At 43.8% G+C, this 24,244-nt stretch overlaps 1 protein-coding gene across 7 annotated transcripts in view; it reads right to left on the reverse strand.

Annotated features, from left to right (window-relative positions):
- The window catches only part of AUTS2 (activator of transcription and developmental regulator AUTS2), a 733,730-nt gene that overhangs the window by 590,216 nt on the left and 119,270 nt on the right, over positions 1–24,244 (reverse strand). Inside the window, exon 1 of one of the 7 annotated variants that reach the window (XM_062631940.1) lies at positions 23,282–23,689. The exons of 5 other annotated variants lie outside the window; for them this stretch is intronic. In XM_062631940.1, the coding sequence (XP_062487924.1) occupies positions 23,282–23,302 (21 nt within the window). In that variant the 5' untranslated portion in view covers positions 23,303–23,689. One more of the 7 variants, XM_062631936.1, reaches the window with a different exon arrangement.

Consider the following 24,244-nt stretch of genomic DNA (forward strand, 5'->3'; position numbering starts at 1 on the left):
TGAAGACTGTGGCTACCAAACACTTTCACATCATGTTTTTGCAGCCCAAAGAGCAGAGCAGGGAGGAGTTGCCTGTAACACACTCACCCATCAATCCCGTCACTCACACCATGCTGCACCATGGCACTCTGTTTAGTTTGGACTGGTCCTTTGGCTGTAGACACCAAAGCTTCTTGCTTGGCAGTAACAGACCAGTCATTTAAGACACTGTTCAGAGCAATGATTATTGTTGTTGTTTGATTCTGGTATTTTTAGGAAGAGGCAATCCTGCAGATTTGCATCTCATTTCCCAGAATGCCCTAGGGCTTTTCCAGCAGTTGGAATCTTGCAGGATAAACATCTTCCCCTGATTGTAATTGCATTATTAAATATGATTGCTCTCCTCTTCCTTGAAAATGTTTTAAAAGCAGCAACAAAGAACACTGCAAGAAAGCATCCTGTTGACAGCATAGAGAATTGCACACCAGAGACAAACAGGAGTATTCCACCTTTACCTTCCACATGCAAAAAAGGCTCTTCTAAGCCACGGAGTCTCACAACACCAGACAGAAGCTTACTCTTCTAAATAACTGCAACCATAAGAATCCTTCAGCTACCAAAATTGAGGCCACTACAAATAACCGTCTCCATTAAAAAACGTATTGCAATAACTCCAAGAAATCCCCTCAAAGATCAGGGTTCTGTTCCTGTAAATCCTATAGACACAAATAACCATAATCATACAGAAGTCACCCAGGTGTAACTGCAGCAGGTGAAGGGGAGGCTACAGGGGAGATTAATATGATTCTGACCTGCACAAATGTGCTCCTTAGTTCTGAAGTTACACTAAAGAGCTTCTTACACCTAATACACAGCAATTGACTCCATCCCTGCACACTCCAGTGATTTGGCTGGTTAAATTCCTTTTCCTCTAGAAAGTTCCTATTCTCTACAATGTCTCACTGCGTCTTTTACTGTATACTCCATATTTATATTGACATTTCATGACTATTTACACTTACACACCCCCATATATACACACAACATATACACATTCAAAACACACAACACACAAATATTGTGCTTAGGCATGCATGTGTTTTTCTATATAACATTCAGATAATCCCCCACAGAAACCCAGCTGGGTTGGGGGTAGGTGAAGAACGTGCCATAGCAAACTGCACACTCTAAGTAGCCGTTAAACTGCTTGAGACCACTTCGCTGCTTTCAAGAGCCTCAGCTCAAGTGTTTTCACTAGGTTTTCCACGTCTAACAGCTTCACGGCATGGGAATCAGTAATGCTTCGTCAGAGTATGCTTAAAAAAATAAGTTCAACATCTCGAAAGCAAGGCCTGCTATACAACAGATGGTCTAACCTCTTGAATGTCAAATCCTTCTGTGGCAGGCAGCCCAATTAAAGTGACATTTTTAGCAGCATGCTTCTCTCCACTGTGCCCTTCCTCCCACTTTAGCCTCAATGTCCCAAGGGCAATTGCTCACCACACAATTACAAACACCAGTTTACTCTTGTTCTTTCTCCCCAGTCTAATTTGGAAGAAACTATGATGATGGTTAATCTAACGCCTGGGTCTCAATGAAGAAAACTCTTTAAAAAGAGAAGACCTTAAAGCAAACATGAAAATCGTCAGCTAACCAGCATGCCTCCTGAGCTGCTGATTAGGATCATTTCCTTTTAGCCTCTTCAGCTACAGCAAAGGTCTTTGTCGTTCACCTTGTCTTTCCAAAATAAAGAAAATAAAACAGACATGGCTAATAAATAGGGGGGAAAGAAAGAAAGAAAAAAATGGAGGGGGGGGGGGGGGGGAGAACTAGAAGCCATTGTATTCTAGAGGCTTGCTATCATCTGAGTAGGATGTGCTTTCAGTATAAAAGAGGTGCCTTGGATTCTCCTAACCTATAAAACAAGACAGTCCCTATGAAATGCACCAGCAGTACCATTTCATGGGACCAGAAGCAGCTGCAGCCAGCTGTGGTGTGAGCAGCAGGTAATCGGCAAGCTCCCACACTGAGATTGGCCGGCCAGGAGTCAGTACTGACACAGGAGCTGTGGGATCATCTGAACTGGGTGCACAGGACATGGGCCTGCAGCAACAGGGACACCTTCCCCTAGATCAAGCTGCCCCAAGCCCCATCTAACCTGGCTTTCAACACTGCCAGGGATGGAGTATCTCCAATTCCTCCTCCAGCCTACAGACACTGATGATGTGGAGATATTTCTATTCCCAATTTACAGAGGGGAAATGGTGGCAGAGTTTAAGAAATCTGCCCATGAACTTTGCAGCAAGTACTGCAGGCTTGAACTCAATGTGTTCACACCCTCCTAAGTGAGAACACCTACATAACTCCGTTCTGGGTCTGTCAGTGGAGGTTGACAGCTTTAATACTAACGTAACGTGATGGTCAGGCTGATTCTGCACAGACCTGAGACACAGACCAACACATCCTCCTCCCATCCACCATGCAACAGCCTCGGAAACTACAGCATTTGCAGGGAACCAGGCCTGAAAAAGCACTGCTAGAAAAGTCAACCAGATACTAACAAAAAACACAATCCTACCCATCCCCAAATCCGTGTTTCTCAGATTGATTTACTGTATGATTATAAAGTGAATCTCACACTCAGAGACTGCAGGCTGGAAAACAGGGCGCTACACACGCAACGGCTCCTTTGATGCTCCTTCAGAACGAAGGGGCTGTTTTCTCCCTGCTGCTCAGAGCAAACATTGGCAGCACTGGCAGATTCTCAAGGCATCACTTCATTCCACAGGGCTGCGGGATGTAGCAATGCAACATTTAAAATGGGTAATAAAAATGGCTGATTACGTTAAACTGGCTGCAACCTATACTCCAGCAAGGAACTGAGTGATGGAAAAGCTTCCTCCTACAAGTCTGTAATGTTGCTGGAGGTTATACTTCCTACTGAGGCAGAGCTACTGTGTGCGGTGGGGCAGTACTGCTTGGAGACTAGGGTAAAATACTGCACTCCTCATGAAATGAGTTTCATTCCCAGCTCAACAGCAATTTATTCTACCAGAAAAGGAGACTGACCAATTTAGAGTGGATTCTTCATCAAAAGCACAATTTATGACTTCAGATTTGCTAGGATCAGTCTTTAGGTTTCTGTGTATGTAAAATTACTGTTAAATACTCTGAGGCAGAGGTAGCTGGGAGTTTCTTAAGCACTTTGGAAACCACAGACTCCATTTAAGTGCAACGTTGTTATTACTCACTATCAAAGCCGAAGCATTCATTTAATGTGTGGGATACAGTAAAAAGCAGTGACAGATGATTGCTGCCTATCAGAAAGATAAAAGGGAAAGGATAACATTTTCTTAATCATAAGGATTAAATAAGCTATACCAGCATGCCAGGCATTAGTTATTTTGTGGCCACTTACAGAGTAGGGAAGCTTACCGTGTGTCTATAAACCCTGCATCACAGAAAGCCTGTTTCAATCAGCATTAGATTCTCCAGTTACACTTCATTTCCTAAATAGCTGGCAAGAGCAGGCTTAAAACAAGGCTTTGAAAACGTGCAGGAGTCAACCCACTCCTACACTCTTCTTGCTCTGGCCATGTTGATAAGTGTAATGATATTAAATGTCCCAGCCCTAAGCTTGTGAGCAAACCATACAACTGGAACTTCATTCTGCAGGTTCAGTCTCCTCTGAAAGCATTCACACTGCTTGAAGCTTTTAATAATTTCTAAAACCTTCGACTTCCACGGGAGGATCAAAAGAGAGATGGAAAGAGAATCCAGTCTTCACTACCTGCCTTCCTTTCCTCTAGACAGATGGGCTCCACCCAACGCATCTTTCATGAGGGAAGCAGGGAAAAGAAGCAGGCTATACTTTAATCAGTGGGGGTGCGTGAAAAAGTTCTCAGGAGGTGCATTCCTTCCAGCTTTCTTGACTTCCATCTGCTTTTCTGAATGGAAGCAGCCTCCCTGAAATAGGCCAAACTGAGCCATAAACCTCAGGAGAAGAGATTTCTCTTGGGAGATCCACCACCTCCACCTACACTGCGAGCTAGACACTGTAGGAGCAATTCCCTGTGGGATTCAACAGTTCTTTTCCTTGCTGGAAACCACAGTGCAGATGGACAGAAAGGAGTGGGAGGTAAGGAGAGGATGGAGGACAAAGCCCAAACTTTTGCAGCCTTGAAGACAGATGCACATTTCTGTGTTTGGAAGGGGGTTTGTGGGAGAAGGCAGGAAGGAATCTAATGGCATTCAGATTGTTTTGTCCTTCCCCACTTGCTCCATCTCACTGGCAGATTTGACTGTCAGTACCCACAGTGGTTATGAGCCCAATGCCAGCTAGTTGTGGTTCTTATATACATACCCCCAGATCTAACTTGACACAATGCTGTGTAATTGCCAGCTCAAGGGAAGGGGGAGAGATGGGCATTGAATGTGAATTACCTCTCACACCTACGGCAAGAAGATCCTCAGAGACAGAGGCTGGAGTCACCAGCAGGGAGTTTGCCCTGTGCCCAGGGACACAGTGGCAGGTTTGCAGACAAAATGACAACTTACTTTTCCAGGGCTGCCACTCTTAAAGGTCCTAAGAACAAATACTCTCTGACAGGGGAGATAAGGACAAAATGAACGCAGGGTAGTAGGCTCAAGCATGGGAAAGGGAGGGTGGCACACTGGAAAGGGTGGTTAATAGTGAAGTTGAGACTGGAAGTGAAAAAGCATCACCAAATTCTCGCTCTGACTCCTCGAAGGAGCTCACCGTATGCCTGTGCTTTCCTGCTGGTTGTCAAATGGAAAAAAATCTAAGCGTGACATTTTTTTCCTCTTGAATCAATGTTTATTTGATAAGGTCAGTGCCACCTAAACAGGTTTCAGTTTCAAATGTTAAGAAAAGCCTCTATGCAGCTGCATACAAGCAATGGCAATACAGCTGCGCCTTCTCCACACTTCCAATCTCTCCCCAGCTTTTACTGGAAGCATGACCCAGCCCTGCAGACAGACACTGTCAGCTATCTGCCACTGCATGAGCACCAGTATCTGCCTGACCATTTCAGGTGAAGAGGCAGGAAGGGCTCACTGCTCACTACTTAGCTAATGACTACAGCAGTCTGTCTTGAACAGAAGAGTGCAGTTTCTTGTTTACTCAGAAATATTTAAGTGCAAGATTAATCAGCACAGTCTAGAGCGTCACAGCTCTTTGTTTTGTCCCCAGTCTCCATGTCTTCATATTAAGATCTGGCTCCATCTACCACCCCTTTTCCCATCATGCCTTTAAAGAAACCAGACCGTTTTTAATAATCAGATGCAGTATGGGAACGATAAAGATGGGAAAACCTCAAAAACAGCTTAAGATGAGGTGTAAGCTTAAAAGAGGAGGCTCAAACTCCCCATTCTCTCTAAGGAGAGTGCAGCGGTGAGAGACAGCTCTAAACACCAGAGCACCCATGGACCACTTAAGGGGTACCTGGTGTTAGTCTTTCCATGCTGCTTTAAGATACTTGCCTCTAAGGCAGAGGCTAAGCTGTCCTCCAGGCTAGATCACAAAGGACTAATGGAATGTTGTGACACTACAACTCTGAATAAACAGTAAGAACATAGTTACTACATAAAGGCCATGATCTCCATGCAAAGCCCCCACTGTCATCCGGAAGAGATCTGCTACAGACCGAGATTTCAGGTCTTCAGTTACACATGTCAGATCTGTACTGAAATCGTTGGAGATGGTTTGAAGCAGTGACTTAGAATCAAGGCTTTAACAGAGGTTGCACTGCCCCATCACACAGAAGTTATTTCCTCTCTGGTACTTTTGGGGAGAAGGATTTTGGGCCACTTGAACTGGCCCAACAATGAAATTTGCACCTTAACGTCTGGCAAGGGGGAAAACCCACGCCTAATGACAGTGTAGTACCACGTACTTCTCCACCAGTATTAATCTTTATTGTTTAGGGCCTCTACCCCAAGCTACTACTTGCTTACAAGCAGTGCTACCTGACTTGGAAGAACTAATATTCTGAAATGCAAATTCCATAAAATGCAAGAGCAATTACCCCCATTGGACAGAAAAATAAGTTTAATGTCAAGTTGCTTTGCTGCTAGATGTGGCTCCCACAAGCCTCAGAGGCTGATCCATGCCTCTGACAGAACAAAGCTTACCAGGAAAGCCTGGTGATGAGTGACTTCTCTGATTATGCACCAACTGCTGAACACATCCTGAGCTGGACGGCCAATAAATTACACCATGAGCATACACTGGTCTGGATGGACTCAATTGTTTGTTTTAGGAATAATTAATCAAGAGCAAGATGCAATGTGATGAAGCCTTTGATATATACCAGATGAATGTTTAAAGAAAAGAAATGAAGAGACAATCTCTGCCCCTGCATTCCACAAAGATTTCTCATAAACTGGTTATTTTTTCTCAATTCTGACAATGAGAAAAGCCCTTCTCCTCTTTATATAAGCAGAATGAAAAATATTTAGTCCCCAATGAGATTTTACAGTCATATGCAGCTTCTCAGAATCCCAGAGGATACATTAACCCACACATTGCAGTTCAGCTCTCTACAGGGTATCCATAAATGCTCCAGCCAATCCAGTGAAGCTTCTGTCAGTCTTAAAGAAGCAAAACTGCTTATACCTCAATCCCTGATAGCTCAGTCCCCGATTTCTGATACTTGGGAGGATATTCCCAACAAAATAAAGCTAAAAAATAAGGGAAGAGAACCATCACCACGCACCTCCCTGCAGCTGTTTGTACACCCCTCTCTCATGCAATTTTGGCAGCAACTGGACAGCAGAGAAGACTTTGCTTTGGCAGGGAACAGACCCACGAGAGGCCACGCCAAGAAATGGTGCCTACACCCTCTCAGTTGCACAAACAGGAGTTTCTACGTTGTTAAACCATTTCCTTATGAGACACACTCATTCACAAAGAGGAAGAAACCAAAAGCCACCTCTGTCTCAAGAAAGTCAATGTCTGTTTCAGTAGCACCCCATGCTCAGGTACCTGGTGGTGAGGAGGAGGAAGAGGAAGTAAAAAACACCACAAGTTTTCAAACATTACTGCAAAATACAGTCCCACATGTGTTCATAACTCAAGCTGAATAAAAACTCCATGGAGTATATAAAGGTTATGGTAACTGGTTTACAGACAGAACGAGTGCAGTGAGACTGAGTGTTTTCTCTCATGTCACACAGGAAGCCTGTGGTCAAGGAGAGCGCTGAGCACATCTGGCTAACATCAGCTCGAGAGGTCAGGATGAAGAAGGTAATGAGATGCCTCCATGCCAGAAGCTGAGTTTTCTGAAGCAAACATCACACGGAAGTTGGAAAAAATCACTGCAGTGAATCACACTTACTCAGTCCTCAGCCACACGTTCATGTTACAACCACAAGCACGTTTTTAATTAGAAAAATGATCTAATTGAGATGCATCCAAAACTGCCTCCAATACGACATAAGCAACAATATACGTAGGTAAGAAAGTATGTTGGTTATGAAGGTGTGTGAATTTGTGCAGTTGAGGAAAGGAGTGAGGGTAAGTTGTCCCACTCACTCTCCGCCAAGTTCAGCAATAACACTGAATACATTTATTAAACACAATCGGATTTTACAAGGCACCACAGTGATAACTCTGTAGTAGTGGCAGTGCAAGCAGCAATAAAGATCTTGTAAACACAGAGGTCACAGGCCCAGGTGCTTACAAGCAGGGGAAGGGTGGGTTACTGTAAGCATTATGCTTCACTGCCTCAGCAGTTCTTCTCTTCATCTTGCTTCTCTCGGAGGAGAGGTGAAACAAGACAGAATGGATTATTATTTAATTTATTGCAATAAATCAGGAGCCAAAGCAATTCAAAGGAATTTGGAGCTTATCACTATGCAAAGAAAAAAAAATCAAACCTCTATCAGTTCAGATCTAAATACAATTACAGGAACAAAATAGCTTTATGTTTAAACCATCTAACTGAGCCTGACAGATGGATACTGTTTATATCCATTTGTATTTATTGAACATAGTAAAAGATTGCAGCTGTTCTGTCAACACCTAGGTGCTTCCAGGGTGCTTGGAGCTCTATATAAATATAACAGCATTTTATGGATAAATATATTCCATGGAATAAACACGTTGGAGATACTGTGATATAACAAGTATTTACATTAACAACCATAATACCTTCAACTGGTTTCCATTGATCTTTAAGCACTTCACAAAAGTATGGCTAAAGCATCTGCACTCCCACCCTACAGACACAGAATTAAAGCTCAGAGATTAAGCGCTGCCGAAGGATTTTACAACTCAGTATGAGCGATGGGATTAGAAGCCCGGCCTATTGCTGCAGGCTTTGTCTTCAGTGCTTTAAATCACATTTCCCCCATCCATATCTACCTCTCCACGTCTTTGTGTGCAACACCCAGGAGCCCGTTTCATTGTAAACTTGCATATATTCACTGCCTAATTTTCCATCTCACGCGGTGTCGGGTCAATCAAAGCCAAAGGCAAGGATCTGCACAGTGTTCCTGCTTGCTCAGAGGGCTGAACACAACCTGTCCATCAGCTGAACCCCTCGAACCGCTGACAGCTTATTCCTGTGCTTCGAAATTCAAGGCAGAGCCTCTTGCTCAGCAGCAGTCTCACCCTCACCAAATCTCCCCTGACTGGCCAGAGGATCAGAAAGAACATTGTAATTAACGGAAATCTAATCCCACACTCCTCATCAGTGAGGTTTTGCATATACATAAGGAGCGATCAGTGGCGAGGAATGATGACTGCTCCTTATGTAAATCACACGCTCTACAAGGGAAAGCTTTCAAGCATGGCATGTGGGAGATGAACACACACAGACCTCTGGGTTTTCTTGGGGTTTTTCTCCTGTGTTCAGCTCTCAAGCACTGCACCCTGGGGGAAATCCAACCAAGCACATCTCTCATTTGCCTACTGCATGGGCTTTGAAATAACAGCACCGCTGCACATGGGTTATCTTCAGATTTTTTTTTTCCTTTTAAATTTCACTAATAATTGCAGGCTCTGCTCCACCACAGTCATTTGTGTTTGCGGTTCCGGATTCTAGGATTTACAGTGAGGGTGGTGAGGCGCTGGCACAGGGTGCCCAGAGAAGCTGTGGCTGCCCCATCCCTGGCAGTGTTCAAGGCCAGGCTGGATGGGGCTTGGAGCAACCTGCTCTAGTGGGAGGTGTCCCTGCCTGTGGCAGGGGGTTGGAACTGGATGAGCTTTAAGAACCCTTCCAACTCAAACCATCTGGGATTCTATGACATTGGATGGGAAAGAATAAAGTTTTAACTGGAGGTTGCATAGAGATGGGAGGTGAAACAATCCAAGGACAAAACAGGACTTTTGTGGGAATCCTCAGTAGAGAGCTATTTTGTGTTGCTGTGGCTCCCAAAAAGAATCTCACTGTAGGAGATGAAGCATTTTTCCTGCTAAGAATTACTCCCTCACCTTCATAGCTCCTGCACCACAAGCTCCCAAAGCACTGGGTTACTGCTTTAATGCTCTTCAGAAGATACATAAGGGGAAACAAACTTTATGGAGCTCTCTGGAAAGAAGCAATGGAAAGACTCTACTGGGAGAGAAGAGCTGCTAACCAGGCAATAAGAAAGGCGCTGGACCACACTAGGAACACATCAAGAACAAAGTATGATTTATCTGGAAACAAGCACACAGATAGAAATGGGGAGAAGGAAGAGGATGCATTTCCCAGAGGGGTGGGGGTGGAAATCAGACTTCCTTTCTGACTAAATAGCTAAACTCTCAGTCATTTCTAAGCAGTGGGAATCACAGTGCTCATTTTAAAACCATCCATCCATCAATTGATAGCCAAAATGTTTTTTATTAAAAAAGGATATCTCATCTCCACTCTCTGCCTGTGGAAGAGGCAGCACATGGAGAATAAAAAGGACGAAAAAGGAGAGCTGGCCTGCTAATACCATATGGCAAACACAGGAACTGAGCTCAGGCTCCCCGATTCCCAGACAGGAGCCATATCCCCACCGGACCACCATCATTTTTCATCTGCAAACATGCATGTGCGTGCGCATATGCAGACACACAGGCAACAGCAGCATAATCAGCTCTATACTGCTTTGCCACTAAGCCCTGAACTGTGAAATAAGAGCTATCAACTCAACAACCAAAAGGGCATATTAAGAGTGTTGCCAGTTAAACTCTCCAGAGAAGAGCCATCTCCTGCATGTTTATACAGAGCCAAGCACAATGGGGCCAGCAGTTGCCTTCAGTTCCACAGAAAGGATCAGTATCCTAGTTCTTCTTTGGCTGTGGTTGCCCAACTGTGGCTTTGATAATTACCCGACAGAAACACAAAGCTGCTACACCAGCATCTTAAAACACAAAATCATCCTCTATTGCCATGTTTCCCAGAAACATTTTTATAGCAGGCAGCAGTTTCTACTTAGGCAGCAGACGGACCAGAAAATACTGCTTGAAATGCTTTTGAAGTGGAGATGGGACCATAACAGCAGATTCCTACCCCTCCCTCTAGTGAGAGCAGATGTGGATGTAACTCTGGTCAACAGTTCCAGGATATGGCCCCTTCTAAACACACCCCAAGTACTTCTGGAAAGTGCTGAGCATTTGGGGTTGCTTCTAACGTGAAAGGAGGGGTTTTAAACACTCCTTTGTCCTGAACCCAGGACTTCCCAGGAGACCAATGCGCCTCTTAAATCCTGCTCCAAGAGCTTAAGCAAAACATCAACAGAGCATGGATTCTGTGCCAGCAGGCTGCAAAGGGGAGATGTGCTTCACAGCCGAAGCAAGACATCAGAACTTCTATACATAGACAGGCAGTGTAATAGTGCCTATGTGCACTAGCATGTCATTCACGCAAGCTCTGAGTTTTGAGAAAGAGAAGAGACAAGAAGTCTTAGAGCACCTTTGGAAAATAAAATGAAACAAAACTAAACAATAAAGGCCTTGAAATCATTTGATTCTGCTCTAAGTTCTGCAAATAACAAACAAGGTATCTGTACAGAGGCTCCTGCCAACAGCTGCCATTAACATACATAAATCTTATGTTCAAAGGAAGCCTCCAGCAGTCAGTTTTTCTATCTTAATTTGATTCTTTTGACTTTTTCGTCCTGTCTGTTTTCATCTTTCCTCATTAAAAAGATTTTTAAGAAAAGAAATGTTAAAAAAGCCAAACATAGCTAATTATTTTAATGAGCAACTAAAAAAAAAAAAAGAGTTGCTTTCTACTCTGAATATAAGCAAATGTCAACATTGCATGGGGAGCAGAGGTAGCACAGCATCTTAATACTATACAGTCAGCTCCTATATTTGATTAATGAAGACTCACAGGACTAATTTTACACTGCTTCATTAAAAGCCTGGGGCAATTAGCATAAAGGTTAGACTACTACATTATTAAAATGTTAATTTTTTTTTAAAACAAAATAATTTGCTTCTTTTCCTTTCCCTTCGGAAAGAAAAATCCACACTAGATAGACAAAACAAACTACTGTCCTTTTCAAGTTCTCATGTAGAGAAACATGAATGGCTCCACCTCTGAAGGAAACAGCACAGTGGCTGCCCAGTGACTACGGAAGGGCAGAGGCAATGCTCTCTTGTAAAGCCAACACACAGACAAAGGAAAAAGGACACAGAGTGGTGATAAACTCAAAAGTCAGCCAGCAACTAGGGGGAGGGAAAGAAATCCCTCATTCCAAACAGTGTATCCATTTCTCACACAACTAAACCTGTCTTGCGAACTTCTGCAAGTGATGATCAAAGGTAAAAGCACATATATGCAACATAGCTCAAGCTCAAGTGTACGTAATAAAAAGCATCTCCTATTCTTTGAGGCTTTATTGAGAGAACAGAGGAAGAACTGCTTTTGAACTTGTAGGTGAGCAATCCTTTAAAAGCACATCAAGGGGCAGCCTTGCTGTGCTGTTGATTCACCATCACGATGGACACCACACCAGAGCAAGGTTCACGCCACCCATCCACTTCCCCACTCTGTTTTCCCTGTCCTTCCACACACCAAGGTAAGCAGCCCTCAGAAACACGCTTCCTCCCCCTCCTCCTCTGCTACAGCCCCAGGAATGGAATAAACACATAAAAAAGCAGCAGCAGCAGCCCTAAGGAACAGACTTGATGAAAAAGAAAAGCTAACTGCCAGACAACGTTTCAGTCTACTTCAGAGCTGCTTTATACGTGGGAGTACTTGCCAAGGCTTGCACAAGGCACCACTCTGCCTTGTAGCACATGCTGGTACTTGAGGGGTTAAAGCAATATAAGCCAGGCCTGCTGGAGAAGCACTACAGCAGGAAGAGAGAGTTACAAATGATTTTTCTTGGCAAAAGCAGCGCCTTGGAATAGTAGGAGGATTGTGCTTACTCCTCATATATAAGTGCCAAAATGAGGCTTGCTGACACTTTTCTGGCATGCCACAGCCCTTCCAGCGGCCCAGGGCTTCAACCAAATGTTTGGAGGGACAGAAGGACACACAAGATGTTTCTTTCCCAACCGACCAAACCCTCCTCTCGTGTGGCATTATCCAGCATCTATGGTAAGTGCCCATCCATCCATCCCCACCAACTGGGCTCAGCCTCTCCCTTCCCACACCAATCCTTGGCTCTTGAGGCCAGCATTTGGGGCTGGGGGTTGTGTGAAGCCACAAGCATGCAGGAATTCGGGGTGCATGTTGGTGGGGATATGGGGGATTAATGAAGACCCACAGGACTAATTTTAGGCAAGATGAAGCCTGCTGACACATCAGACTTCTGCAAATGGCTTAGCCAACAGCCCAGCTTTTCCCTTTCCCTCTTCTCCAACACCTAATAGTTATCTAGGCAAAGACCAGGCAGGGAGTTTAAGGTGACCCTTTCCCTGGACCTCCCCTTTCAGGTTCCAAAGACCAGCAATTTACGGACCTTGAGAGCTGGAAGCTGCATCCAGATCATCATGTTTAACAGACACTAATCTTCCTGAAGGTTTAATCCCTTTGTACCGCTTCTTTAGACTTACACTTTTGGCTTCCACAAAATCCTTTCACATGAGTTTAGTAATTTCATTTTGCCCTGCTAAAAGAATAAAAAAGGCAGGCTTATCAATCCCTACTCCTATCAGACTTACTCAAACTGTTATGATTTAATTATTCAGTGTTTCATCACATGGAAAGTAGCTCCACAGCTATCCAAGAGTAGTGGGGCTTTAAGATGAAGGTCAAATGGCTATTTTGGGAGTGATCAGCTTCTCCAAAGGCACAGGGCACCACATGTGATGCAGCTTTGGCTTTTGCCTAGGGGCTGCTCTAGTGCTGTGCAATTGCTGAGCTGTCTTTGTGGCCAAGGAAAGAAGCTGATCACTTCCAGTGACAGAGTAACTCCAAATTTCTTCATGCCAGAATCACTGAGGCTTTGTGGTACATGACTGGTTTTACTACCTTCTATCACCTCTCTCAATGCGTAGCTGCTCTCTGACACATTCATATTTAACAGCAACCAATGCCCAGATTTTTGCTCTTCCTTCAATCCGTTTCCCTTTGTAGAAAGGGCTTCTTTTTTGTTCCAAACAACCTACAACCCAAACCAGTCATTTTTTCTCTTGCTCTCCAACAGTAATGAAAATACATGCTCAGAACCCAAACCAAGCAAGAACCTCCCCCCTTCTCCAAACATCCCTGGAGATGATCAGACGATTATTCCTACAAAGGCAACTGGAGAATAACACCTTTTTGCCAGTGGATTTATATCAGGCTCCCCACCAACATGGGGAAAAATTTTACCTGTTTGCGAACTGAACTGAAGGAATCAGTTCTCTGAGATAACATCATCCACTGCAGCCCTTCCCCAAGAGAACCAGCTCTCTCCCAGCTAACTTGCCGCTTCTAGCGCCCGTGCTGCCAAAGATGAAATCCCAAAACCTGACTGCTCTGCACAACCCTTCAAGAAAATAACATGTCCTAAAGCATGTTAGATGAGACTGTAATAAATTTTAGCAGTAAAACTGGGAAATCTTTACTGTCTAACCTTTTCCACTAGACTTTGATTGATTTCTGCACCAGGATTATTCTGATCAGCTCCTCCTAGCTGTGATTTTTCTCTCCGTATTCACATCAGAAATCCATACTGCCTTCAGTGATGTCCACCAAGGCTGGAAGGGTTTATCCTGAACAGATCAGCTCACCTGCTCATACCACGAGAAGTCTCCTTAGTTCAATCCACTACAGCATGACTGCACAAGGAGTCTCAATGGAAATGCCTGCAAGGCAGTTAACTTTCTCTGTAAATATACACATAGAGGACTGTCAGATTGCTTTACAAAAGAGTCATTTTCCCTGTTTAAAGGCTGGAAAGGCAGCAAGCCACATTCTCAAAATATCACCAGGCAAGACACCGTACAGCAAGTGAGAACTCAGCTTGGACCTGCTATCTTCAAGATCAGAATCACATTAGCAGAAGCTAGAGGGGAAAATGTAAGTGAAGGTGGTTCACTGTGCTGCTGTTACAGAAATGAGAAATCCAATCCTACAGCCTAGGTAGCTGAGAGAAGATGGTGTGATGGCAAAACAGAGAGAAAACTATCAGCTCTGGTGGAAATGTCACCCCCATCACTGAAGAACACCCCAAACTGCCCTGCTGTAACTCAGCCCTTTGCAAGGCTGGAGGCTCAGCAATCAGCCCTGTAAATTTTCAGTTTTCAAATCTAGGCAGGAGGTTTGTTTTTCTTGAGCATCGTGCCAATGCTATTTTGTGCTGTACAGCTTCCAGTATTTTCTTAAGTGCCTTGAGAGCCTTGGCATGGAGGGCACTATGGAAATGTAGTTTTAACTGTGGCTTCCAACTTCTGCCTTGTAACCTACATCTCAAATGAGGTATTTCAGCAGAAAGAGGTGCTCCTTTCCCTGCATGCAAAGAGAACTGTACCCCCCACAGCACACATGCACAGAGGAACACATTTCAGCTGCATGTGCAGTGCTAAGGCGAACAATGTAATGTCACTGCCTGGATGGTGAGCAATATCTCCATTAATCTATCACTACAAATGGCACAAACTTAAAACAAGCCCCTCATCCTTCACTATGCCCACATTAACAAGTCATGCTGGGTACTTCTCTTTTAGCTAGAGAGCTAACTCTGAGCACTGATTCCTAACATCCCTCCCTATCACAGAACGACAGTACCACTACATAGGGAAGAACTATTCCAGCTACTCACAGAAGTCAACCACAAGGAAAACTTCAAAGTAATTAAGCAATGTATGTACCAGAGCTCACTGAAATGGGCTAAGCTAACAGGAGGTGTTGTGGGATGAATAAATCATGACAAGCCACAGCCAGGCAAACTCAGTCTCTACTCACAAATCTGAGTGCACTATCCCCAGCTGCCATCCTGACCTGCAGATCAGATACACAGCATCATCAGGAGCAAGGATAAAGGGAAACCAATACAATGCTTTGCCTCAGTAACACTTGACTTTGGGCACAGAACATGACATAGTTCTTTGCCCAGCATTTTTAAAGGTTTTTGAAATAATATCCTAATTAATCTGTAGGAGCATTTAGGCAACACTGCTTTAACTATTTTCAGCTTCAAAAATGCAGTGTTGTCAAGTATTTTCCCTTCTCTTATTTCACAACATTCTCCTGTGTTTGAGGCTATTATACAGGGGCATAAAGCACCTTTAATCCCCAAGATTACACAACAGCATTAAAGTATGTATTATTTTGGGGCTCCACAGGATTATTATTTAACAATGGTAATTTGCCTGCCTTTCATCCAGAAGGATCCCCCAAAAATAACAGTTTTCCTAAAATAGAGGTGCAGCTGCTTGTGAGACGGGACAAGGCAAAGACCTCAGCAGTGACTCATCAAGGAAGAGAAGACGACTCTTACAGGAAGATACTACTGAAGTTCTGCTACATGGAATGAATCAGGAATTCATCTTAACAGGAAGCATCTGAGGATTTTTGCTTATCAGTGTTTTGCTGCTGACCCCCAGCCATAAAACTAATAATAATCATCATCAAAACAAGCCTTCTGGGCATATTTGCCTTGTCATTTCTAAGGTACCCTGACGGCTGCATCTCAGTGCTAGCCCTACCCGCTTCCAGAGCATCTTCAATCCAGTTGTTTCAAGACATCTTTTAAACACTAATGAATTAAGCCACAGGACAGTTTTGCATGGTAAAATCACAAATATTATTCTCCTTTCATGTCATGATTCAAAGTGTGTTGAGTTGTAAGAAAATCTGGATTAATTCTTCATTGCTCAAAACCAAACCAACCACAAAGAACAGAAAACCAAAAACTAATTGGAGCCATACAAGGTAATCTATGAAGGACTTGACTCTTGGTGCTGCACTAAGAAACGAGATTGGCCTCTCTTGCCTAGGAGAAAATGAGAAGCAGCAATAGGTATTTCTGCTAAAACAGAGCTGGAATATGCTTCCCAGAAGGGCCTCAAGCTACACAGTGGCATGCAGATTTGTGGAGGGGCAGCTGAGGGATGCAGTGCTCACAGATGCACACAATCGCTTCTGGGAGCAACCCAAAGCAGGTATAATGCCCTCTGTTTGATGAAGGAACAAAGAAACCTGTCAAGAAATGGCACTTAATTTCCCCACATAAATACACCCACATGCAGTTGAGAAAGGGAAGGCCTTCTCTCTGCTTCTCTCCCTTTGCTTCTTTTCCTGCTAGTCACAACACAAATCAAGCTGCCAAGCTGACAGGGCCTCCATACAAGCCAGCAGTTCTGCGGCGCGCAGACACGCTCCCTGGCAACACCAGCTGAACGAGGCCTTGGGAACGTCCCCTTCACAGCACACAGAGCCACAGGCTGCAGTTCCTCCCTTGTCACCAACAGCCAGGCTCCTCCAACCCGGGACAGCATCCAAACACACAAAGAGAACAGGCTTGAGCACTGTAACACATCTAGCTGGCTTAGGTTCGCAATAAGGATAACCCCAGTCCAACCGACCTACCGCCTTTATACTGCACAACCCAAATATGCAAAGTCCCACAACTATCTCTCCCTTTAAAAAGTGGAGTTTTGCCCTTAAATATGTGATTTGCTGCAAAATTGAAAGCACAGAGTTACGTAGAAATTAACATTTTACTCGTCCAGACTGGAGTATTGCTTTGGATGTGGTACAGCACTGCTGATATTTGCTTTAGGATTTATTTAACAGTTAGATAGAAATAATTTGGCCTTCAAAGAAAAGCTTGACTCTTCCCTTTGAGAAAACTACTGAAGTTATATCTCATACTGTATTATCCCCTTGAATCCAGAAGAAGAGGAGGATTCAGTTTCATAAGAAATAAAATCAAGAGACTAGACTTCCAAGTATTTGGGCTTTACTCTCATCTTATGCTGGAATTAATTTTATCACATAAATAGACATACATAGATCTCTCACTCACCATTAACTCCTAAGGGGTAAGAGATAATCTTGAAACTACTACTGAAGAAAGAGTCACCATAACATCAGTTTTTATCTCTATAGATAAGGAGCTCAGAAGCTGGCCTAGATCAGGTGGTACTTACTGCATTTATTTTAAGGTAAAATAATTACTTCCTACACCAACTTAGACAAGTTTGTAGAATATGCTTAGAAAAGGGGGAGAGATCTTGTCTGTAGTGTATACAGCTCTTTGGAGTTGGCATTTGGGGACCTGTATTTTTCAGCTGCTCCATTAATACCAGAAACTCCAAATCCCACCCATATAAATACTCACAACTACCCAGCAGATACGGCTGCACGCGTTAGGTATGATGAAAGCAAGTCTCTTATCAAAGAGAGAAGGGCTTGCTTATCAAGCAGTCAAGTATCTGAGTAAGTCCATATGGATTTAATCATTAGAAACACTCAATTTGAGATGGAGACTCTAAATCTTTAATTCACCAGAGACGTAAATGCTACCTTGATCGCGGCACACCACTGATTATCTAGAATGGAAAAAGACACCTGACTGCAAAACAAAGCCCAATGGGATGGTCTTATTTTTAAGAAGGGTGGTTGAAAATATAAAACCATGAAAAGTGAGGTGTATTCAATGACCAGAACCATGCCATTAGGAAACATAACCTTCTACTTCATTGTAAAACCAACCTGTTTCTTGCTGAGTGCAAAACATTAGTACACTATCTAGTGTAATCCAATAACCTAGAGGGAAGGAATCATGTGCAGGCAAGGTTTACATAGAAGTCATGTTGTGGACCAACTATATAAAAGTTCATGTAGGGAAACCCACACTGTGCACTTTTGAAAGTGCATATTTTACAGGGAAGAACCACCACTAGGCCGTTTCTTAGCTGAGCACAAAGAAAACCAATTATATTGTGATCTTCAACCTATTTGGACATGCTGGACTAATTCTAGTGTTTAGAAACATTTCAGCCCCCAAAATTCCATGTAGAAAACCATTTTGAACATATCTTAAAAGAAGTCTCATTTGATAAGCAAGAAGTACTGCACACAAATACCTAAACACTCCCACAGGTGATTCAAAATTACCTTAAAATCAGATTAAAAATACCAGTGACCTCAGCTAAACTTGCCTTTGCTAAGACATTTTTCTCAACAGTAGATCTGCTCATTTAATTTTGAATTTGAGCTTTGAAGTAATGGAAATTCTACCACTGGCCACTGAAAAATAATCCACACACAGTTTTTCACCTCATTAGTTAAATGCCAAGGAATATCACTATGATGTTCTTAACCATTCCCTCACCTTGAAAAGGGAGGAGAGAAGCAACCAGAGCAATGCTTTCTGTAAAGCACTTCCCCATCGTGTTAGTGCTTCAGCTTAGTGTTACACTGATTGTCACATAATTTATTTCACATCAGAACTGTGTGTGCAAATGAGTTTTTGGATGCCAGCCACAGAGAAATCTCCAACGCAGAAACGATGAAGTCTTTTTCTCTATTAAATACCCCCAAATCAATGTCACAAGCAATGATACCCAGGGAGGCGTGGGACTGGGGTCAGGGAAGGATTTCTTACACTCTGCCCACTTTTTGCTTAAAATTTTCAGCTCTGTGCACTGCCCTTTTGGGGGTTTTACTTTTTTAATCACAAAATAATCCATTAAATGATAACAAATCAAATCCTGGGACCTTATGGAAATATATACTCATCTTGCTGGCTCTCTCTTCATCAAACTCTCTGAAACAGCAACTCCTACACACAATGCAAATACACTGGAAGACTTTCAGGCTTTTCAGAGGCTGGTGAGATTTATAAAAGCCCATTCATCCAGTCCTAATTCTGGAAGTTCACTCAGGCTCACCTCACCTGGGTACTCTGCGTTTTTGGAACAATGCAGTGTTTAGGGGAGGCATTATAACATCGGTGCAATGAACAGTGATATGGGAGACTCCTACACTCAGCCTTCCATAGCCAGGCCAGTGAACTCCGAAATCTCATTTCAGTCTGTACCTCAGTTTCCCCAAGTACACAACATAAGCCAGAATCACATCCTCCTCTGAAGCGCCGTGAGACCTACCAGCGAAGACAGGGAAGAGAAGAATTACTAAAAGGGTAGTTAGAATGAACTACCTTTGAACATAATTTATTATTTGAAAACACTATTTTTTTTCCACAGATCTGACATGTAGGAGAATAAAAGCTCCTTCCCCTTCATAGCCACACCAAAAGTTGTAGCAGTTTAAATAAGATCTTATACATCAGTAAAATTGTACTGATGTGATAGAATTGATTGAGAAAAAACACTTCATTCAACTGGTGCAGTACCTTCATGCAGGAAATACTACTTTTATTTGAGGCTCTCTTACGTCAATTTAGCATAACTCAGTAATAAATCTAAGTAAATCACTGGATTTTCTTGTCTAGGAAAGAGCATAAATAAGTACAACTGGAAGTATCATTAGGAAGAAACAGAAGAATCTAACAAAAGCAATGAAATTTGCTTTCACTTAGTACCTCTGCTAAAGCAGCAAAACTTCTGTCTCGTCTACCCATGCAGGAGCCATCCCAGCCTGCTGGAAAGTGCGTGACCAAGGCAGGACAGTAAAGCATACAAGAGATCAGGTACACCAAGACACTGCTGATGGGATAAAAGTATTTTTATCTAGCTTACACAGGCAAAGTAGTTTCTCTCTCTGGACTATCTGAGTGCAGTAATTCTGCCTTGTTTCTGGCCAAGGAGCTTTCTCTCTGAGGAGGAAAGCTAGAATTATGTGGAGTCTGGGCCAGCTTCAGAGAGGAGGGCTTTAGGGAACCTGGGAAAACAACACTAAAAACCTCCTCTAATGTGCCATTCTTAACCCATATGAGAGCTCACAGAATTAAATGCAGATTTTTTGAAAGACAGACAAAAAAAAGGCAAAAGGAACATGAACCAAGAGGAGCAGATGAATGCATAGGTAGGTTGTTCCACAGACCTACACCAGCCTGTGAGATCTTGTAAAATCTGAGCTCTTGCTACACAGCAAAATTAGTGGAAACAGGTCGGAACTGGAAGCACTTGCTGCAATGTGTTATACTAAGACAGGCTATGGGTAGGCAAGTCCAGTTTCCTAATACTAAAGTCTAAGGAAATTACCATTAGATCAGTCAAAGCCCAGAGGAAGACTCAATAAGCAGGGAGGTCTGGAGGAAGTCTTGCTTTCTGTTTACTTCTCCCTGGGAAGGTATTATAAGCCTTAACAAAATAACTAGATCTGTTTCATTTGGCCAGAGACTGACTGTACACACCATGGGCACCCTAATAGCATGTAAAATTATATCACGAGCTCCAGAGGCAAGAATTTCATTTGACTACAGAAACTTAAATGTTTCTAAGGAAGCAAATTTCCTTCTTACACTAGTCTCCAGAAGATTCACCCATCAGAATGCATAAGCTGTTGAATCGAGTGGGGATGTAGCCTGTGTTAACACTGAGAGCACTCTTGCAATAGCTCCAGTCCCTTTCTACTGTCTTTCATGGGGTTTAGCTCAGTGTTGCTGGTGTATGAAATTTAAAGAGCTCTGAAAAAGATGTTAACGAGGCCTAAAGAGGAGAGTGCTCCTGTGTTAGTCATTCCCAGGAACACCTGTGAACTATTGAGTTTAATTAGTCTGCAGCTGGCACTGAGTGTGTGTGGAAAGACAGGGGATTTATTATCTGACTGCTAGTCCTTCAATTGTTTCTTCCAGCACATTTTTTCCTGTTTGTTTGTTTTGTGATAAAGGACACACAGTGAGTGCAACTGTTTAACTAACAGGGAAATCCCTCCTTGGAAAGGGTGCCAGGCACGGCAGCACTTGGATGATAGCACCGAGGGGAAGTGCATGTGGCAACATCGGAGCACACTGCCACAGTAGGTAGAGGCAGGCAGAGAGAGCCAACCATGAGCTGTGCGCTCCAGGCCTGCTCCTCAATATATGACACAATTTACCACCCAGTCCATACGTTACAGCTGCAGAACCCTAAGAGCCCCTATCTCCGTTTCAGTATACTTCTTTTTCCCGTTCCTCAGGACTCCACTCAACTCTACAAGCATCCTGAAACAGTCCTAAGAGATGGGAACAGCATCTGCCACCACTTTATTCTGCCATCTACAATACCCAGTGACTTTCAACACAGCTATTTTAGCACCAATAATTTCACCAATATCACACACAGACACATGTATTTTCACCAGTGACTGTGAATTACAGTTGTTCATCCTCAAATACCTCCATCCCACCTCCCTAAATTAACAGCTGCACTCCCACATGATACCATTTTACTCCTGCACTCCATCATTTGCTCTCACATTCACTAGGCAGAGGTCTTAAGAGAGAAATGAAAACATGGCTCCAACATTACACAGGAGCCAAAAAGAGTCCCAAGTCAGATCACACAAGGCCTCACCTATACCCACTGCAGGCAGCACACAGTCTCTAGGGCCGGCAGGGGCCCTGCTTCCCAGCAGCAGACTCATGGTCTGGGTTTGAAACTCGTGGTGTTCCCACAGAAATCAGCCCAGTTTGGAAGCTTTTCTCTTTGAATGACTGTTCCCCTACCTTGTGCTAAATTCCAATTAGCTCTACAGAAACAATGGCCTACTTAAATCGCAATGTGCAAAATAATTATCCTCCTGACATCATCTTTACTGACAGTAGCTCGTCTCCACAGTCTGAGCACGAGATGCTTCCCAAGTTGATCGGACTTCATTCTGCCATCACCTTGACACTGCAAAGTCAGCCGTGCTGACATTTCTTCTAGTTGACATTGGGAAGCCTTCAGTAAATCTGTACTGACAGCTTAAATTCTTCCCTTCCTCCCCCCATGCCTTCCTCCTGTCATGTCATCTCCATAAAATTGCCCTGCCCTTGTTTCACTTCATTTTGACATCCTATTGTTATCTCCGGGGATCCTCTTTAGCACGGAGCGCTCCTGTCACAAAGGCACAACATCTCCACAGACCTGACACGAGAGCACCTGGAGAAGTATGCCGGGAGCCTCATTAAAATGAATTAAATGGCTGTGCTACTGCCTGAGCCCCTTCCCAGAGAGTTACTTCTCAGACTACAGCCTCACACTAGGAGCTAATGAAGCACGGGAGGAGGTGCGAGATCCGCATGGCCCAAATCTCACACGAGCCAGGTCTGGGGAGGACACACCGGGACCAGACAAAAGCTGTCCAACATCAAGGTTTAAGAACTCAAAAGCTTCACATAAGTCTGGAATATACAGCCTGGTCTAGTGGAAGGTGTTGGAACAGCCTGAAGATCCCTTCCAACCCAAACCGCTTTGTGAGTAAATCAGACACTGCAGCAAACCCTTAATTCAGGCCACGCTCTGCCCAGTACCAGAAAGGATAAGGGTTTGAACAGAAATAAACACAAAGTTATTACCTCGACACTTGTTAACCCCCATGCTCTGCTTTGGGGAGGCATTTTAATACCTCCCCAAACCCAAAATGTGACAGAATGGCTCTAACAAAAAGCTCTGCTTTGCATAACAGGACAGCAATATAATTGATTATAACCTCCTAATCCCACAGGCTCAAACCCCTGACAAATTTAACCATTCCTCCGAAGAAGCTTCATTTTTCCCTTTTACAGAACATATTTTACACTAAAGAAGATTAAGGGCCAGATATTAAGAGCAGGCACCTCAGTGTGGATGGGCCCCTCACGGAATTCCCTCCATCCAAGCCCCACACAGGCACTGCCAACCATAGGCGGGGGTCCCACAACACCCCCAGCTGTTACAGCCCTCCCTTGGGGCTCACCCCCCGTCTCGCCCCACAGCGGGTGAAGTACCTGGGTGCTGCCATGCTCCATCACCCCATGCCGAAGAGGCCTCGCCCCACAGCGGGTGAAGTACCTGGGTGCTGCCATGCTCCATCACCCCATGCCGGAGAGGCCTCGCCCCACAGCGGCAGCTCTGTCCGGGCAGGAAGGGGCTGGGCCTGTGGGAAGGCGACGCCCGGGCCAGCAAACACCCTCATTAGCCCAGCTGCCCTCATTAGCAAGATCAATCACCTCATTAGCAGGGCCCATGCCCTCATTAGCAGAGCAGGGAGCACCTGGTCCCACGGGCCAAGAAGAGCCCCTTGCCCCTGGCTGGCTGCGGTGCCACAGGCCTAGCCTCTGGCCAAGGGGACAGGCAGCCAGGGCCCCGTTTCATGCTGTATAATTAACAGGCTTTAAAATCCATTTTATGAGGGTACCACCGGACTCATGATGGGTTCATGAGACAGCAACAAGATGTATTTCTGCTTGGTAGGGTGGGGAAACAGGAGAATAGCCCCACGGAGCTGAAAGGGAGCTAAAACCCTTATATGCTTTTATGGTGTCTAACAGATTTTATGCTAATATAATTTACATGGAATTTAAAATTAAGCTCTATACATAGACTATTCCCTGCAATTCAGTTGTGTATTCTGAGATGTAAATAAATACGTGCCCTAAAAATGTAATTAAGCTGTCCCTGCAATTACAAAGCATGTTGTTTATTTGTGAGTCCACGCAGCTTTCTCTTTATGAGCAGACAATGAAATACAGCGCTTTCTGACACCAGATATTTTCTCTTTGCCTATTGATCCATATTTCTCTGAGCTGTAAAAACCACTTACAACCCAGGAAAACCACAAGGACCAGACCAAGAGCCTGCGCTGATCCCTTGAGTTGAAAGGCTGATGGGGATTTCATATATACCAAAAAACAACAAAATGAAGTCTATGTGCTCCTATACTGAAGGCAAGAGGAAACAAATTCTCTCCAGCTATTCCCTGAATCCTAGATCTGTGGTATACAGTTCCCCCAGGAAAAACCTAGGCTAGAAGAA

This window comes from Pezoporus occidentalis, unplaced genomic scaffold, assembly GCF_034315485.1.
Source record: "Pezoporus occidentalis ecotype Australia unplaced genomic scaffold, CSIRO_AGI_Poc_V1 ctg110, whole genome shotgun sequence".
NCBI lineage: Eukaryota > Metazoa > Chordata > Aves > Psittaciformes > Psittacidae > Pezoporus > Pezoporus occidentalis.